Raw genomic sequence first — 19,277 nt, 5'->3', positions numbered from 1 at the left:
CTGTGATAAGTGAACTGCGATATAGAGAGGGACTGCTGTGTTGGAAAGATGTAGGGTGAAGAATCTCTGCTGTATTTTGTTACAAAAGGAACTCCAGGAAGTCAGCATAAATTAAAATAAGATTCTAATCTCTGCCCCAAACTTATTCTGGTTGATTATATTATACGGTTAGATTTGCATCAGGAACCAACTATGCCATACAGACCATGCTTATATAATTGAGTATGAACTATGAGGATTATTGACATTCATTTTTGGAAATACTATCTTTATTGCACTAACTTTGCTAGGTATGGTGATTTAATAATTACAGAAACCTTAAGCTAAGGTGACATAATTGGCCTTGACAAAGGTGGCAACTGAATTTTTGGAGGGCCATGACTACAGTTAGAACATAGAAAATCTAATTAAAAGAGAAAATCATTTTTAGAACTTTCTACTTAGGAAATTTGACTCGTACTCATCACCTTGGAAGTCAAACTTTGAAATAAAATTTATATTTTAAAGAAGAGATTTATTTTGTGGTGGCTTGCTGGAAACCACATATGTATACGTATTCTCAGGTACATATATTTATGTATTTATTTTGAATTTATACTTTAAATGGATGATCTTTTTTTAAAGTATATTTTATTGATTATGTTGTTACAGTAGTTCCAATTTTTTCCCCTTTGCTCCCCTCTGCCCAGTACCCCCTTCCCCCAGTAGTCCCACCCCCCTTACCCTTAGTTCATGTCCATGGGTCCTGCATGTAAGCTCTTTGGCTTCACCCTTTCCTGTATTATTCTTAACATCCTCCTGTCTATTTTGTACAAACCAATTATGCTTCTTAGTCCCTGCATCAGGTAAATATATTTAATATATTTTTAGTAATATTAAGACTGTGTGATTTCAGTCATTTTTATTTATACTGTTCTCTCAATTCAAACATATCCACATCATCTTTGTTTAAGTAGAAAATATGCTTTGATCCCCCCGCCCCCCAGTCTCCAGTTTTTGTGCTTTTGTGTTTTTGTCTCCTGCCTATACGTAAAAAATTTTGATCTTTTCTGTTAAAAATTACATTCATGGTAATTTTTTATCTTTGTTTTGATGGATGTATCTGATTTTTACACTTTTTTTTTGCTTCAGCAATACGAAATGGTCTTATTTTAACATTTTCCCCATGATTGAGCATTTCTCTACAAAACATCTGCAATAACATGACATGAAAATATACCTTTGTGATATTCAGAGTAAGCTGTGACTGAGAAGCAATGGTAGTTGGGCAATGTTAATTTCCAGGGTCAATATCTATGTATTTCAAGCAGGCTGCACTGAAAGGTCAGATCTGAGGTCCTACATGGCAATGCTCTCTGCCTGTGATGTCACATGCAAACCACTGTCTCTCTGTCCCTTGATCAGCTCTGTGCCACTGGCCCCAAACACAGAGAAGAATTGGCAATTGTTATGGACAGAGACAAAATGTGACTTTGTAGCTTATGGGTTTTTCCCCCTAAAAAACCTTTATTTTACAGTGGACCTCATTGTGTATTGAGTTTTCTAAAAATATTATCAAGCCTCATGTTTTACAAAACTAGCCAATATGAAAAAGCACCTTGACAAAATGGATAATATGCTGAAGAAAAAAGTAATGAATTGATATGAGCGACATAACTTATCTTCCGGTCTTGCTAACCAACCTAAAATGCCCATTGTTTTCTGGGGCTGGGGCGGGAGCTATTTACGGCTGCACGACCCGTTCAGGCACATTGGGTTTTTGTCCTGGGCATTTGTCTACCGCAGCCTATAGAAAAGGCATAGTAATGTGACTCTGCAGGCAGATTGTCAGAATCAAAGGCCAGGCATACCACTTCCTGGTATTATTATTTGTGCCACGACCTCAAGTGGGCTATTTAACCTCTTTGTGCCTCAGTGTCTTTCTTCTTAATTAGTTAACTTTTGATTGAGGTGACCTTGGTTAATATAAATTTCAGGTGTACAGCATGTTCCCCACAGAGGTCTGGTTTCCCTGTGTTGCCATATATTTGACCCCTTGACCCATTTCACCCTCCCCCAGTGCACTGCTGGTGGGAATGCAGACTGGTGCAGCCACTGGGGAAAGCAGGATGGAGTTTCCTCAAAAAAACAATGGACGTGCCTTTTGACCCAGTGATCCCACTTCTGGGAATATATTCAAAGAACCCGAAACACTAATTTGAAAAGAATTAATGCTCATCTATATTCATTGCACAGCTATTTAAAATTGCCAAGATTTAGAAACAGCCAAAGTGTCCATCAGTAGATAATTGGATCAAACAGCTTGGCACATCTACACAATGGAATACTACGCAGTCATAAAAAAGAAGAAAGTCTTCTGTTTTGTGGCGACGTGGATGGACCCAGAAATTAATAAGTTGTCTGTATCTCAGTTGGTTTTTGTTTTGCTTTGTCAGTTTGTTTCTTTGTTTTATATTCCACATGTGAGTGAAATCATACAGTTTTTGTTTTTTCCATCTGACATTTCACTTAGCATAACACACTCAATATGCATCCATGTTGTCACAAATGGCAGTGTTTTATATTTTATATGCTTGAGTAGTATTCCATTGTTTGTGTGTGTGTGTGCACACGCATGTATGTGTATATATACCACATCTTCTTTATCTACTCATCAATTGATGGACGCTTAAATTGTTTCTGTATCTCCACATATTTATGATTTTTTCCAGCTTTTTAATGGTTGATTTCTAGTTTTATACTATTCTGATAGAAAAGAATGCTTGATGTGATTTAAAATATCTTTAAAATCTTAAGACGTATATTATGTCCCAACATATGGCCTATCCTTGAGAATGTTCCATGGGCACTTGATAGTGTTATGTATTCTGTCTCTTTTGGATAGAAAGCCCTACAAATATCTATTAAGTCCATTTTGTCTAATGTGTAATTCAAGGCCAATGTTCTTGGCTCTCTGTCTGGATGATGTATCCACTGATTTGAGTGGGGATGTTAAAGTCTCCTACTATGATTGTTTTATTTTCTATTTCTACCTTTAGGTTTGTTTATAATTGCTTTACATATATCAATGCTCTTAAACTGGGTGCAAATATATTAATAAATATTATGTCTTCTTGAGGAGTATCTCCTTTATAATCATAAAATGTCCATTTTTGCCTCTTGTTACTATTTCGTCTTGCAGTCTATCTTGTTCGATGTAAGTATGGCTATACCCACTTTTCTCTGGATAGCATTCGCTTGGGGTAGCATCTTCACCCCTTCACTTTGAGTCTCTGTCTGTCTTTGGAGCTGAGCTGAGTTGAGTCTCCTGAACGCGGCATGTACAGTAGCAGTCCCTCGCTATATTGCGGTTCACTTATCGTGGCCTCACTGTACCGCGGGGTTTTTTAAAATATTATATTTAATTATTTCTCATGGATTTTTCACTATATTGCGGGGTTTTGCGGTCCTGTATATGTATGTTGTTAAAGTGATGTAGGTTTAAGAGTGTAGAATAAATGTAAGGTTCCTACTTCGCGGGGGTGTCTAGAATGTAATACCTGCGATAGGTGAGGGAACACTACTTCATTGCTGCCATTTTGCCTTTTGTTTTCTGGTTTCTCCATATCTCCAGTGTTTCATTTGTTTTTCTCCTAATGTTGTTCTCTCTGATTGAGTCAGATAGTTCTCATTGTGTTTTTTTATTTATTTTTAATCTTATATTTTCTGTTCTGCCACCTGAATTATTTCTAGATTTCTATCTCCAAGCTCACTACTTCTCTTTCCCATAAGGCCTGTTCTAGATTCAGTGCTTCCTAATGCATTCTTCTTCTCACTTATTGAGTTCTTCGGTTCTGAAATTTGTTTTTTTAAAACTCAATTTCATATCTTAAGTAAAGCATTTTATTCAGTTCATTAGTTTTATTCTTGAGTCACTTGAAATGCATTTCAATGTTTTCTTGTACTCGATTTTCTTCATAATTACTACCTTGAATTCTTCATTATTTAGGTCGCAACATTGTATTGCTTTGAGTTTGGTTTCAAGAGAATTATTATTTTCTAATGTGTTTCCATGTTACTTTGGCTGTTCGTGGGGATTGGAAGTTACAAACACCTTTTTTATTTTGATACCATTTTGATTTTAATGTTTCAGCAGGTTGATAAATAGAGGTCTTTTGTTTTCTGGTATATGGTGCTATAACACAAACTTTTGTTTTATCTGCACTACTTATCCTCCAGGGTCATGGCGGGGAAGCATCACTTCGGTTGTTCAGGTCACCATCTGGGTGACTGGGCTGGCATGTGCTCCATCTGTGTCTGAATCACCTGGGTTGGGGCACAGCCACTGTGGGGAAGGGGGTATGATCGTTTGCGGAGAGTCCCGTCTGTAAGCTTGTAGCACTGATGCCTGGTTTGCCATGGTGGCCCCAGGAGGAGATAGATATATTCTCCGTTGCTGCTATGAGGTTTCACAGCAAGTGAAGGAAAAAGCCAGATTCTGAGGTCCCATTGCTGTTTCTGTCCCTCTTATCCTTCACTTACTGTGGTGTGGGGGCCGCACTCCAAGTCCCCCACTGCGGAGGTTTTCTCTGGGGCTGCAGCCTCAGCCACAGTGAGGGAACCATGTCTGTGGGCACCATCCTTGCTCTTCACCCCAGCCTACCTCCCCTTCATGTTTCAGTGTGCCCACCTTCATTTGTGCTCACGTTCGGATTGCTCAGGCATCCAGAGCGTTGAGCAGAGGAACCTTTGTTGGGACATAGATGTCCGGCTAGTTTGTTGTGCGGGGAGATAAATACAAAGGAGCTGTCTCACTCCACCATGATGCTCAGTGGGGCTTTTGCTCGAGTTTTTAAAATGAGGAAAGTCTATGCACTTATGTCATATGACTGTGTGGGAGATTAACTGAAGTAATAAATGTAAAGTCATTTGGAGAGTGCATCACATATGTGTTCAATAAATATTAACATTTATGAACAATTTTCATCACATGGGACAAGCATACTACAGTATGAATATTTTAGAACAAGGGTAAGTTTATCTTTTCTTTAAAAGAAGAGAGGGTAAATACTTGGGGCTTTTCAGGCCATTGGGTCTGTAGCAACTACTCAACTCTGACTTCAGTGCAAAAATAGCCTCTGATAATATGTAAATGAATGAATGTTACAGTATTCCAATAAGAGACCATGTTCATGGATATTGATTTTTGAAATTTCAGATAATTTTACTTTTTCTTTTTGATTGTGTTAGGCATTTAAAAATGTAAAATCCACTTCTAGCTCACTAACCACGAAAACTGATGGCTGGCTGGGTTTGGCCCGTAGGCCATAGTTCCCCAACTCTTCTCCTAGAAGCACTTTGTGACACATTGAAGGGATTATTTTCTCCAACAGGCAACTACAAAAATTCTATCTTTTGACAGCCTTAGCTGAGATACTACTCTGAGCTTCGGACCTTGCCACTAGCTGAGTCTTGCTCATTTGTCAAAGGTGCTTTGATTTGATACTCTATTTAAAATCAATTTTGCATGTCAAAATGCTTGTATACTGTTCAAGAAGCTAAACTAATTCTGACTGCATGTGCTTTACACTGATATAAAATAGGAAATGAAAGTCAAGAAAATGTATTACTGTAGATTCCTCTCATGTCTGCAAAACAAAAACCACATGAAAGTAAAAATCCCCCCAAAACTACTACTTCATTCATACATTCAGTAACCACTTAGGATGCATAATATATCCAAAGGAGCTTTACAGAGAGAATGCTGTATAAAACAACTGCTTTATCATTGCTTACGTCCCAGTACAGGACATAAAATATGTATGAATAACCATAATGCAAGATGGAATGTGGTAAGTGGTGTAATAGTAGTATATCGAATAAGCCTTAGATAATGTTAGTATTTTGTGAATTAAACAAAATTGTTTACAAAAACTACCCTTAGTCCCGGTATGTCTACTGCTGATATATTTACTTGTGTGTATGTGACATGTTTATTCCTTGGACAATTATGGGCCTCTTAGTTTTAGAAAAAGCTAGCCATTCTCTATACCAGGGCAATGTTTATGTTACCGAAGTAAAGTTCAGATACCTAAAGAGAGTGTCACTGACCAGCATTTGCTTTTAGAGACTAGTGATAATACTGTTTCATTCTTGTTTATGGACTTTTTGTAGTAGCCTCTAAAGTGAAAAAGTGTGATTTTAAGAATACTAGAAAAGACACCTCATGGCCCAAATATTCCCTTTTATCCATCTAGCTAATTTCCACATTTATCTTTGGAAGTCACTTCATTGTCTTCTCTTACACCATAAATAGCCCTAGTTTTTAAGTTAGTGATTTCAATAAGGATGATGTTTATTTGGCAGGTGTATGATTCTATTTTTATAAGTTATGTTAATTTTGCCATAATGCAGATAAGGCTATGATATATCAAAATAGATTCTTAAATTTATCATGTTCCATCTACTGCTTAAATTACTAGAATATATTATCAAATTTATTGACTTTTAATTTATGGACAGCCAGATTACACAGAAATGACTACATATTTTTGTAGGACTTTTCTAACAGAAGGTTTTTATAGTCACATCATCAAAGCAAGACCAATTGTTTTGTTTTGTTTTTTATCAAAACTCATGTCAATATTATACTACTGTTACTGTAGTTTCACTTCTTTAAAAGGAAGCCCTTATTTACATTAAAAAGGTACAGGAAAAAATAAATTTCAACAAAATGAAAAGACAACCTATGAAATGGGAAAAAATATTTGCAAGCTATTTACCTATTGAGGGGTTAATATAAAAATATATGAAGACTACAACTCAATAGCAAAGAATAATAATCTGAATAAAAAATATGCAGAAGACTTCAATATTTTTCTAAAGAACACATCCAAATGGCCAACAAGTACATCAAAGGATGCTCAACATCACTAATTGTCAGGGAACTAAAAACAACATCCTGATGAGGTATGACCTCACACTTCTTAGAATAGCTATTATAAAAGATACAAGAGCTATCAAGAGTTGGCAAGGGTGTTGAGAAACAGGAAGGAACGCTTGTGTACTGCTGGCGGGAATGTAAAATTGTGCAACTACTATGGAGTTGGGTTTGTAACTTCCTCAAAAATTAAAAATAAAACTACCATATCATCTTAGCAATCGCACCTTTAGTTATTCATACTAAAACTGAAATCAGTATCTTGTAGAGGTATCTGCACTGCCATGTTCATTGCAGCATTATTCACTTTAGCCAAGGCATGGGAACAACCCAAGTCTCCATTTATAGATGAATTGTTAAAGAGAATGTAACAAATACACACACTGCAGTGTTATTCAGCCATAAAAAATAAGGAAACTTTCCATGTGCAAACAGCAGTGAACCTTGAGGGCATTATGCTAATGAAATAAGTCAGACAAAGTCAGATACAATCGCACTTAAATGTGGAATCTAAGAAAGTCAAACTCAGATTCAGATAGATTGGTAGATTGATGGTTGCTATTGGTGCAGGGTGGAAATAATGGGGAGATGTTGATTAAAGGGTACATATTTCCAGTTATGAAATGAGTAAGTTCGGGACATCTAATATGCACCATGGTGACTATAATTAATAACACTGTACCATATACTTGAAAGTAGCTAAGAGGGATCTTCATTGTTCCCATTACAAAAAATAATTTATAATTATGTGAGGTGATAGAAGTGTTAACTAACTTTATTTTGGTAATTAAAATATATACATGTTATGTGTCAATTATATTTAAACATAGCTGGGAAAAAAGATGCAATGTGGAAGAAAATATAAAAATATAAGGTAGAATTAGGAAGTTGTAAAGTGAAGCAAGACATGATTCTATTTCCTGAGAATAGCTGGAGTTACTGAGTTTACTGTTTAAAAAAAAGAAATTTAGAGACAGAAAGTAGATAAGTTGTTTACAAAGTCCAGGGCATGAGGGAAATAGGGAGAGATTGTAAAAAGGATACGTATTTTTAGCTAAAAGATTAATATGTCCTAAGGATGCAATTTAACATGGTGAATATAATTGAAAACATTGTGTAAATGAAATTTGCTCAGAGAGTACAATTTAAATATTATCACTGACATTAATTAATTGATTAATATTGGAGTGATCAACATGTTAATTAACTAGAGGGAGGGATCTTTTCTAAATGTAGATGTATATCAAATCATCACATTGTGCACCTTAAGAATTGTACAATTTTATTTTTCAGTGATACCTCTGTAAAGGTGAATAAACAATGCTAAATATAGTTAATGTTTTAGCAAGAACTGTACATTTAACCCTTCAGCATACACCTACCTGTATGTTGCAATCTAAGGCAGTATAGCTTATTTGATCCTGAATGTCCCTAGAGTGTAACTTGATAACAATATTTCAAAATGTGGCGTGTCCTGATGAAGGAGATGGCATCGCAGAAGCTTTCCGTTTCTCAGCAGGATTCAGTCAATACTATTCTTAAAGGCCAGCTCACTGCAGACCTCATGGTTCTCTGTCACTCCTACTTTTGGACCTCCCCGGGGTGGGGGGCCCTCCTCTCTTACTGCAGATCGAGAGGCTTCTCCCTCTTCTCTCTCATCCCACCCTCACTTAAAGGCTTGGTCTGGAACTTCCTGTGTGATCTCACTTCTGGCCCCTCCTAGGATGTGCTAGCATCACCAAATTTTGGCCAGTTCCCTGGTATCTTTTACCTTCTTTTGGCTGCCATCTGTAGTCAGGGCAAGACTTCCCAGCGACGCATGGGACCCTTGCTCTGCACTCTGTTACTATTTTATGACAGGTGATAGCCATGTCACAAAATCTACGTGGCCCTTTAAAACTATAACTAAGAAAATACTTCTATAATGAAATAGATTCCCCATAAAGCATCAACTAGTTTATTTTATTTTGAATATTATGATATATTTAAAGGGAAATGCATTTGTCACTGAGGCTGATTGTTTAAAAACACCTATCTTGCCTGGCATTCCCCGTGTTTTGTTTCCTTCTCTTTTATTTAAAATACAGACACCCATAAACCATTTCCTTCCAGTTGTCACTTCTTACCTCGAATCTCCAAAATGCCATCAAGGAACGCCTTGGTGTCAGGGTGGTGACCAACTTCATCATAAAGGCTAGCTCCCAGTTGGCATTGGCTCTATGAAAACAAAAGATTCCACTTGCTTGGCAATATCACAGAATCACAGGAATCTCATTTAAAAGGAAGACTCTGATGTGGGTCGTTACAACATACATTTTGTTCCAGTTTCATTAATGAGTGTTTCTGTGTTCAGACAGTCAATACTAGTACTGCAGCTGAACCACACATAGTATGGCTGCATTTCGGATGTAAACACTAACCGCGACACTTTATGTTCACAGTGAACTATTGAGAATCGGAGTAAAATGCTTAGTTTATTTTAATGCAATATATTTCTTTTAGAAGTCAATGTGCCTAAATTTCAATTGCTAAACCATCTTCTCGCTCCTGTCCCCCTTCCAGATCATACATGCGACATCTCGAAGAAATGAATGCCAGTGTATCTGAGGAGCAGTTCCATGCTGCAAACCACGCGGATGATGCTCTCCGTAAAATGCAGAGGTACCTGAAGGACAAACAACTGTGTGATGTGCTCCTCATCGCTGGACACCTCCGCATCCCAGCCCATCGGTGAGTAGCCTTGTGCACACAGAACCTTTGGGGAGCGTAGCAAGTACGAATGACAAAGAATCAGTCCATTGATTAGAAATTAGAATGTTGAGGAAAACAGATTTTTATCATCCTGTCTTACAAAGCATCACCATATATGATTCGCTTCCCTATGGTATATTTAGGAGATCCAGACTTTTGAGAAATTGAAGAAAACCAGCACAAATCCTCTAAAAGAAAATCAACTTCTTACTTGCCTTTCTAACTTAACTACACTTTACTAACCCGTGGAAGTTTTATACAAAAAATCTCAGCAGTGTTATGAAATTATTGACTGCATTGCAGCTTTTCAGTAAGCTTGTGGACTGATTTAAGTTTCTGTGAAACATTTTTATCTCCAGGTTGGTTCTCAGTGCAGTGTCTGATTATTTTGCTGCAATGTTTACTAATGATGTGCTTGAAGCCAAGCAAGAAGAGGTCAAGATGGAGGGAGTTGATCCTATCGCACTGAATGCCCTAGTGCAGTATGCTTACACAGGTAAGTACTGGGCGTCTGTGAGCTCATTCAATCTGCATAATAATCCTTTATCATATAACCCATATTATTATTATTCATTCCTATTCTGCAGGCAAAAAAGTTGAGAATAGACCAATTAAGTAACTTTCCTGAAGTGCTAAGGGGCAGAATCAGGATTTAAATTCAATACTATAAAAAATCAAGAGGTAACTAATATGTTATAAAAATTATGACCATGAGAGAATAGAACTGTTTGAACAGAAGCATATGAGAACATGGCTCTCTCTCTCACAATGTAGGTAAATTCTCACTTAAAAAAACGAGAGTGGAAATGGGATATTTTAACTCAATGGTAAAGATTTAATCTGTCTCTTTCTTTGAAATATTTGAATCATATTTACTGAAATTATAAAACAAAAATAACAGAATGAGGTTGGGGGGCAAGTGGTGTGTGTGTGTGTTGTACATATGTATGTATTCTAACTTTATTAAGGAATAGTTGACAAACATAATTGTATGCTTTTAAAGTATATAGTGTGAGATCATACTGTGTGTGTATGTCTGTGTGTGTGTGTGTATATATATATATATATATAGTGGAATGATTATCAAGGTCAAGATAATTTATGCATACATCATCTCAAATAGTTAACTCTGTACATCCCAGACAGAACTTCTTATTACTGAAAGTTTGGGCCATTTAACCTACATTTATCATTGCCACCTCCCGGCCCCTGGCAACCATCAATTTACTTGCTGTTTCTATGAAACTGGCATCTTTTTTTATTCTACATAAAAGTAATACTATACACTATACTTTCTGTGACTGGCTTATTTCACTTAGCATAATGACTTCCAGGTTCATCCATGTTGTCACAAATGGCAGGATTGCCATCTTTCTCATGGTTAAATAATATTCCATTCTTCCCATTTATGTATATTCACATTTTATTTAGCAATTCACCTGTCAAAAGACAGGTAGGTTGTTTCCATATCTCGGTCTTGTGAATAATGTTGCAATAAATATTGGAGTGTAGATATCTCTTTAAGATCCTGATTGCACTTCCTTTACATAGTTACCCAGGAGTGGGGGTTCTGGGTCAAACTGTAGTTCTATTTTTTTAAAGTTTCTAGGAACCTTCATACTGTTTTCCCTAATAGTTGTATCAATTGACATTCTCACCAACAGTGCACCAGAGTTCCTTTGATCCAAAGCCTTACCATCGTTAGTTATCCCTTCTCTCTCTCTCTTTTTTTTCTTTTTGGCTTTTCTCCAACCCACAGGTTGGGGCATTTGACAAAATACTTTGCACAGATGCAACTGTAAAATAACATCGTCTTCATTACTATAATACAAACTGGATTAAGAGATGGGGGGAAATGAGTTTAAATAATACTGTAGAAAAAGAAGGCCCATCTTTTATTGTTTTTAAGGATAAACAGGCTTATCCTTCTTGTAAGAGACTGTTTGTGAAACCCTTTCTTCTCGCCAACATGGGACTCCCTTTAATATCATTTAACTTTCCCACTAAAGTCACTAGGATCCCAAGTCCCCACGTGTCTGCCTTTCCCTCTGGGGTCTTGGATGAAGTCTTCTCTCTCATGTTACTTCTGCTCTGGCTGTCCCCTGCTGCTGTGGCACTTGCTGGGCTCATTCCCACACTGCTGCTTCTGCCATTCCCCCTTCTCTTTTTAATATTAGCCATTCGGACAGGTGTGAGGTGGTATCTCATTGTGGTTCTGCCTTGCATTTCCCTGGTGACTAGCGATGCTGAGCACCTTTTCGTGAACGTGTTGGCCATTTGTATGTCGTCTTTGGAAAAATGTCAATTCATGCCCTTTGCCCCTTTCTTTAATTGGATTGTTTTTGTGCTTTTGAGTTGTATGAGTCCTTTACATATTCTGGATATTAACCCCTTGTAATGTATACGGTTTGCAAATAGCCTGTCTCATTCCATCAATTGCTTTTTCAGTTTTCTTTGCTGTGCAGAAGTTCTTTAGTTGGATGTAGTCCCTCCTGTTCATTTTACCTTCTGTTTCTTATGCTTTGGTATCTTATCCAAGAATTGCCAAGGTCAATGTCAAGGAGCCTTTTGGTTATGTTTTCTTTGACAGCCTTGCTTCGCACACCACCCCCCCTCCCTGCCTGCCTGCAGCTGTCTGGGAGTTTCCCATGATAGTGGGGTGCATCAACCTGAGCTCCATTTGGCCTTGGTGAGCTCTAGACTCACAGCTGCGAGGTAACGACTGAATTCAATGGTTTCTTTTTTCTTCCGCCTATAAAACAGCCCCTCCTTCCCTAGGAGCCCAAAGTTGGGCCATTCGCAACACGACTTCCTCCCCACATGCTAGTTCCCTCAATAAACTTCTTTTCTCTGCTCACTCCCTCCTCATGGTTATCTGAACGACACCGTTCTTACATTCTTCTAGGAGTTTCATTTACTTGGAAGTTAATACTCTACTTAATAACCAAGCCAAATTTCAATGTCTGTAGCAAGTGAATCTTTATATCTGAATCTGAGAGTAGTTCATCTTTCTCTGGGTCTCATGAGATATAGGCAGGGCTCTTCCTTCAAAATCCAGGTCAAGAAAGTCTGCTGATGGACTGGACTCTTTCACAATACATTTTAGGGAGTAAACCAAATATAGAACATCTCACAGTATGTATTACTCTTTTATTTAGGTTTCTGCAACACATTGAATACATATAAAGGTATTTTACAAGGCCAGATTGTATAATTTATAAAATCCATTTGAAATGTGATTCTTTGTACCTTAACTATAGTTTGGCTTAAATAGAAAGTGATGATATAGCTAATCAAAATAGCATAACATTTGCAATAATTCATCGATAATATTTGCTCCAAAATAACACAGATATATTAATATAAAAGAAACGGTTTAATTGCTCTGATCTCATTTAAAAAAAATTATTTACAGTTATTTTTTAAACAGTTGGTTTTTTTATACACCTAACAAAATAATGATATAAGCAACTTTTTATTTGTGGACTCTTGGCAACATTTTCTTTCTTTCGAGAGTGTCAGGCATCAGTTCTAAGTGTAGTATTTGGGCAAAGTTATCCTTCTCAGCTAATAAATGCAGATGACAAAGTAAGCATATAAGCTCAACGTTCTTATTTACCAAGATGTTTTTCCACACAAACGACAGGTACCTGTATGGCTGATTATATCACCCTTATACAATATCACATGATGTTCCTTGAATCATAATGTGGAGAGTTTTTCACATATAAGATTTAGATACTGATAAGGAAATAACAGGTTGCTTTTTTTGCAATGATAGTATTCAATATTCATTTGCTACAGCTGTTTTTTTTTTTTAATGACTTGTTTTAAGGCTTGATTTATTTAGTTTTAGAGAGAGGGGAAGGGAGGGAGAAAGAGAGGGAGAGAAACATCAGTGTGTGGTTGCCTCTCACCCACAGCCCAGCCGTGTGCCCTGACTGGGAATTGAATCAGTGATCCTTTGGTTTGCAGGCTGGAGCTCACTCCACTGAGCCACACCGGCCAGGACTACAGTTGTTTTTGATAATCTAGTCTGGCTCCCCTCAGCCATCTTGCTAGTGTTTGTATACACACTCTCTTGCCTATGTTGGCTTTAAAAGATTGTTACCTTACTCGAGAAAACACAGCTTCACTAATGACTGAAACTGCACATTTCAACTAGCTAGCATGTCAATTTCACGTTCTGGGACATGTAATCATTCTGTACTTTTTCAAACCGTGTAGGTGTCCTTCTACTGAGAGAAGATACTATTGAAAATTTGCTGTCTGCAGCTTGTCTCCTGCAGCTGAATCGAGTCATTGAAGTCTGCTCCAATTTTCTCATAAAGCAGCTCCACCCTTCAAACTGCTTAGGGATCCGGTCGTTTGGAGATGCGCAGGGCTGTGCCAACCTCCTGAGTGTGGCGCACAAGTACACAATGGTAAACTCCGCTAATTGACACTAATTTGTGATGATAGTGTACTAACCCGGTCTCTAACTTACTGATCTGTTTCATGTATGTGTGTGTGTACATGTTTATGTGTGTGTGTATAAATCTACATAGATATATGTGTGTATAAGACTTTTCCAAGTAAATATTACAGTGTTGGCATAAAATGAAAAGGCAATATAAACTCATATAATTTACAAATGACACGCACATAATAGATGTTAGATTAAAATATTTGGTTGAGCTGTACGGAAACAAGTTTCTCATTTCTGAAACTAGAAAGATTTAATTGAATCTCAAAGCATGGAGAAATGTAAATATTGCCTCAAATTAAATTGTACAGTACATATTTCAAGACTAATCCACACTATTAAGAAAAGATACTTTTCCTAATATTTTTACACTATTAGAACTTTAGTTTGTAAATTTGTGCAAATTATTATTTCTAATGAAAACATCATTCAAAAAAATATTAATGGATGAATACTGACTGGAATGCTTAAGAACTATCAAAAGTAATAAACCAGACAATTTTATTCAATGGACTTTTCATCTTAATGGATACACTAGTTTGTTTAAAAGCAATTTGTAGTCCAGTCCTTTAATTAACTTAAACTGCCTCTCAATTCTATTAGTAATTATCATAAGTAGACATGTGCATTTGTTTCTTTATTTTTTAAAGACTTTACTTATTTATTTTAGAGGGGAAGGGAGGGAGAAATAGAGGGAGAGACACATCAATGTGCAAGAGATACCTCAATCAGTTGCCTCTCACGTGCCCCCAGCTGGGGATCTGGCCTGCAACCCAGGCATGTGCCCTGACCAAGAATCAAACCAGTGGCCCTTTGGTTCGCAGGCCAGCGCTCAATCCACTGAACCATTCCAGCCAGGGCTCTTATGTGTTAATTCTTTGAAAGTTGCATGGGATAGAACTATGTTTAGTTAGACAAGTGACAGTGGCATGAAAGATAGATCATCTGTAGTGAGGCAAGAGAAAGTAGACAATGGATATTAATTAAACATAGCTCTCTCACTAATGCTAATAATTCCCTGAGGCAAAGAAGAAAATCAATTTTTTAACCTCCAAAGCGTGAAGCAACACAAGCAATGGATCTCTCTGTGAAACCCAAAGATAAGTATTTCAAACTAAGAGAAGTGCTACAGTTATTTAAGATTCAATACTAAAATGCAAGTATTATACGGAAAAGTGAACAAAGAGAAAAACATGCCTAAAAATAACTTAAATGATCATTAAAATCTTAGGATTGAGATGTATATGATTATTTTTCCAGAGTTTTACATCCCTGGCTGGTTTGGCTCAGTGGATTGAGCGTCGGCCTGCGAGCTAAGTGTCGCTGGTTCGATCTTCCAGTCAGGGCACATCAGAGAAGGAAAACTCTGACTCCAAAAAACCTCCGCTGCCTTGCGGCATACATCTTCAGGGGAAAGGCTAAGGGAGTAAACCCCGACAGAAAATCCGGAGCCGGAGTCCCTAAGGCGGTTTGACGTTGTAGTCAACACCGGCAACTCCTGCGGCGCACCTGAAGCCAAGCTGTATTGACTCCGTCTTTCCCTTGGACCCTTCAGCTGCGAAGAGAGGGGGGGTCTGCTGCATGGGCAACAGCAGACCCTCCGTATCACCCTGCCCAGGCTCTGTAGCTTCAGCTTCACTGGAGAGGACACTCCAGCGTCATCGCAAGATGTCGATTCAACACGGGAGGAGACAGATACCGTGTCACTCCCGAGTCGGACTGCACAGCCATTCTCGGCGGTGCAGATAGACTCTTAAGAAGCTACACCATCGTCTCTCGAGACGGACGGCTGCCGACGACATAGGCCTTAAAATTTCCAAAGTTTTAATATTTGAATTTTCTAAAAATTTATTGTAAAACTCTCTCCCTCTTGTTTCTGTCTTTGGTCAATGTTGAAAATCTGAAATTTCAAACATAATCCTGAAGCAGTGCCATTACGGGAGAATCATATTATAATCGATTGGTATTTTAACATGTGTCATTTAGTTATGCTATTTATATTACTGTATCCTAAACAAAATGCCATATAATCTATACTAACAGTAGTTATATAGTTTAAAGATTAATCCTACCATAAAAGCCAAACATGAAAACTTCCTGTTAAATTACTTCAATTCTTGAACTAAGTATTAACAGTTTCCTGTCTGGTATCTTACTTGTACAGACAAAACACATGCTGATAAACAGCTTGAAATTTTTTTTGTTGCTCAAAATCAACTCGTCTTCCTTTTCCTATTATGTGACTGAAACTGAGTTTGAAAGCAGGATGTGCATAAAAACGCAATATTGTTGGCCTCTTTAATCCCCTTCTTTAGTTATTTTAGTATCTGTTACATATGCAGTAAAATAGGTAAAGGTCTTGTTATAATAATGCTTTTGTAATACTGGACTGATAGTATAAAATGTAAATAACTTTAATGGTTTAATTACAGTTGTTGGAATCATAGACTGTATAAAACAGATTACTCTCCCTAATGTGTGTGGGCCACATCCAGAATAATGTTTGGCCAAAGGCCTAGAAATCTCATGACTCAGTGAAGTTCATACACAATATTAACCACCATAATCATATAAGTAGTAGTCTGCATTGATAAAAAATTCCGCAAGTATGGTACATTTATTTGATAAGTTTTACAACAATAGAAGTGTAGATTTAAAAAAGTGAATCAAACCAAAGGTAGAAAAAACACTCTTGAGAAGGTGCATAAGAGAGTTTACCTTGAAATTAGGATCAAAATAATTTCCATAGTAAAATAATTTAAAATTAATCTCAGTTGAGGTATGTACATTGTTATATAGACACGATGCTATTGCATACTTAACAAGACTACAGTATGTTTTAACGTAACTGTTCTACACACTAGAAAACCAAAATATTGGTATTGCTCACTTTACTGTGGTATCCACCTCATGGTGGTGGTCTGGAATCGAACCCGCAGTGCATCCAAGACAGGTCTATGCTTTGCCATTGACTGCACAGGAGACCAGACAAACTCATATAGCTCATTTTCCTACTAGAGTAATTCCACTTCCCGTAAGACCGTGTTGGTGGTGGTGCTGTTTTTGGAAGAAGTCTGGTAAGCATGAAGTACTGGATACACGCAATGGATTATTAGCTGTAGGGCTAGCTCCGTTATTTTGCTATCAGTTAGAGGCTTTTCAACCTGGGACACCAGCTATTGTGAAAACCTCAGTTCTCTCTCAGTCATGCGCCTTGGTCACAAGAGGGCAGTTTGGCCAAACAGGCAAGTTAACTTGGCATTTATGGTATCACAACTTCCTGATGCGGCTGCCAAACCTGATGGCTATTGTGAGGATCACTTGGCTATTAGGCTAACTCAATCCCACAATGACTAAAGTCAGAGATTAGGACGTGATAGGATGTATCCAGGCCCCTCCGTTACTCACATGCTTCCAGAATAGCTACTAATTGTACAACATAACTTACCAGCTAGCCATGTTTATCTTCATTTGAGAAACGTTTTTCTTTGCATTTTAAAATTGAGATTAAAAAAAAAAAGGAAAAGAAAGCCTACAACTTGACATTTTTCAGCCTTTCTCTTGCGACTTTTGGTAAAAACCAACATGGCATCAGGCACTCGTATCACCTTGGACACCATCCATATGCACTCTGAAGCAGTTAAGGCCTTTCCTTGTGTTCTTAGATAATTTCTAGTAGGAGCATTTGGCTCCCTGGCTTCAGAAGGCTTCCCCATGCCCCTTGCTATAGGCAGCAATAACACCCACTGTAAGAACGGTGTCGCTCAGAGAACCATGAGGATGCAGCGAGCAGAGAAAAGAAGTTTATTGAGGGAATTGGCAAGCGGGGAGGAAGTCCTGCCACGAATGGCCCGACCCCGGGCTCCTAGGGAAGGAGGGGCTGTTTTATAGGCGGAAGAAAAAAGAAACTATTGAATTCAGTCGTTATCTCACAGCTGTGAGTCTGGGGCTGATCAAGGCCAAACGGAGCTCGGGTTGATGCACCCTACTATCATGGGAAACTCCCTGACAGCTGTAGGCGGGCAGGGGTGGGGGTGGGGGGGTGGCTTCGGAACCGAGGCTGTCACCTATGTGTTGTAAAAGCATCTGTTTGTCCCTCTGGCCTGTTGTGAAGTTTGGCAAAGTGAAATCCTTTGATATGCTTACTTTGTTAAGAAGTCTCTAAAGTACAGGGTTTCAGTAGAGGACCTTTCCTTTCTAGGAACACTTCATGGAGGTAATAAAGAACCAAGAATTCCTCCTGCTCCCAGCGAGTGAAGTGGCCAAGCTCCTGTGCAGTGATGACATCAACGTGCCGGATGAAGAGACCATTTTCCACGCCCTGATGCAGTGGGTGGGGCACGACCTGCCCGCGAGGCAGCAGGACCTGGCCATGTTGCTGTCGTACATCCGGCTGCCGCTACTTCCACCGCAGGTCTGAAATGTACCCGTAATGTGACTAGAATTCGAGCTACCGTTGTATAGTGATCCGTTTCGGTTTTTTGCATTTCATTTTATTCAGAGGGTTTCTGGTAACGGAAGTGCACAGGGTTTGTTTGCAGAATAGATCCAACCTTCAATTAGCAATGTTAATGATGAAGAGAGGAAATAAAGATGAAGAAACTCCAGATAATCCCCAACTGCAGCATACTCATTAGTTTCAGTTTCTTCGCGCCAAACAACCCATGTGACAAGCAGGAAAAATGACCAGGCTAGTTTTTTCTTTCCCTACCTTCTTTCTAGGCAAGGGGATAATAGCAAAAGAGCACCCCAGAGCAGTCAGAGTCTGGATAACAGCTACTAACGTGGGTCATTAGCTATTATGATTGAAAGCACACTAGAGTAGTTTCAGATGCACTAAAGCATCATTCTAATGGCAACCCTGTCATGGACACTGAAGGATTCTAGTAAAAATGGTTCTAAAAACAAACACCCTTGGATGAGATGCAGGATTGGCCCAGCTTGTACTGAATTTTCGTATGTGAAGTTTAGTGAGGTCAGAGTGCAGCCTCTCTGCATTGTTCTACCATAGCCGATAACCACAGTCATTGCCCTGTTGCAAATTGACCAGTGGTAGATGTTTATGCATTATATTGGGTTGGCAGAGATGTTCCTTTAGCTTTTTCTGTAAAATAAGAAGGCACACTTTTCATTCTCACCAAT

The 19,277-nt window shown here is 38.1% G+C and overlaps 1 protein-coding gene across 1 annotated transcript in view; it reads left to right on the top strand.

Annotated features, from left to right (window-relative positions):
• Nucleotides 1–19,277, top strand: part of KLHL4 (kelch like family member 4) — a 52,335-nt gene that overhangs the window by 13,707 nt on the left and 19,351 nt on the right. Inside the window, exons 2-5 of the mRNA XM_090263957.1 lie at nucleotides 9,482–9,649; nucleotides 10,030–10,166; nucleotides 13,898–14,094; nucleotides 18,337–18,549. Of these exons, the coding sequence (XP_090120083.1) occupies nucleotides 9,482–9,649; nucleotides 10,030–10,166; nucleotides 13,898–14,094; nucleotides 18,337–18,549 (715 nt within the window). The remainder of the gene's footprint in view (nucleotides 1–9,481; nucleotides 9,650–10,029; nucleotides 10,167–13,897; nucleotides 14,095–18,336; nucleotides 18,550–19,277) is intronic.

The sequence above is a fragment of the Furipterus horrens genome, unplaced genomic scaffold (assembly GCF_987537825.1).
Source record: "Furipterus horrens unplaced genomic scaffold, mFurHor1.1.pri manual_scaffold_17, whole genome shotgun sequence".
In the NCBI taxonomy this organism is placed as follows: Eukaryota; Metazoa; Chordata; class Mammalia; order Chiroptera; family Furipteridae; genus Furipterus; species Furipterus horrens.
The sequence above is the reverse complement of the archived record's forward strand: the minus strand, read 5'-3'. Positions and strand labels throughout refer to the sequence as shown.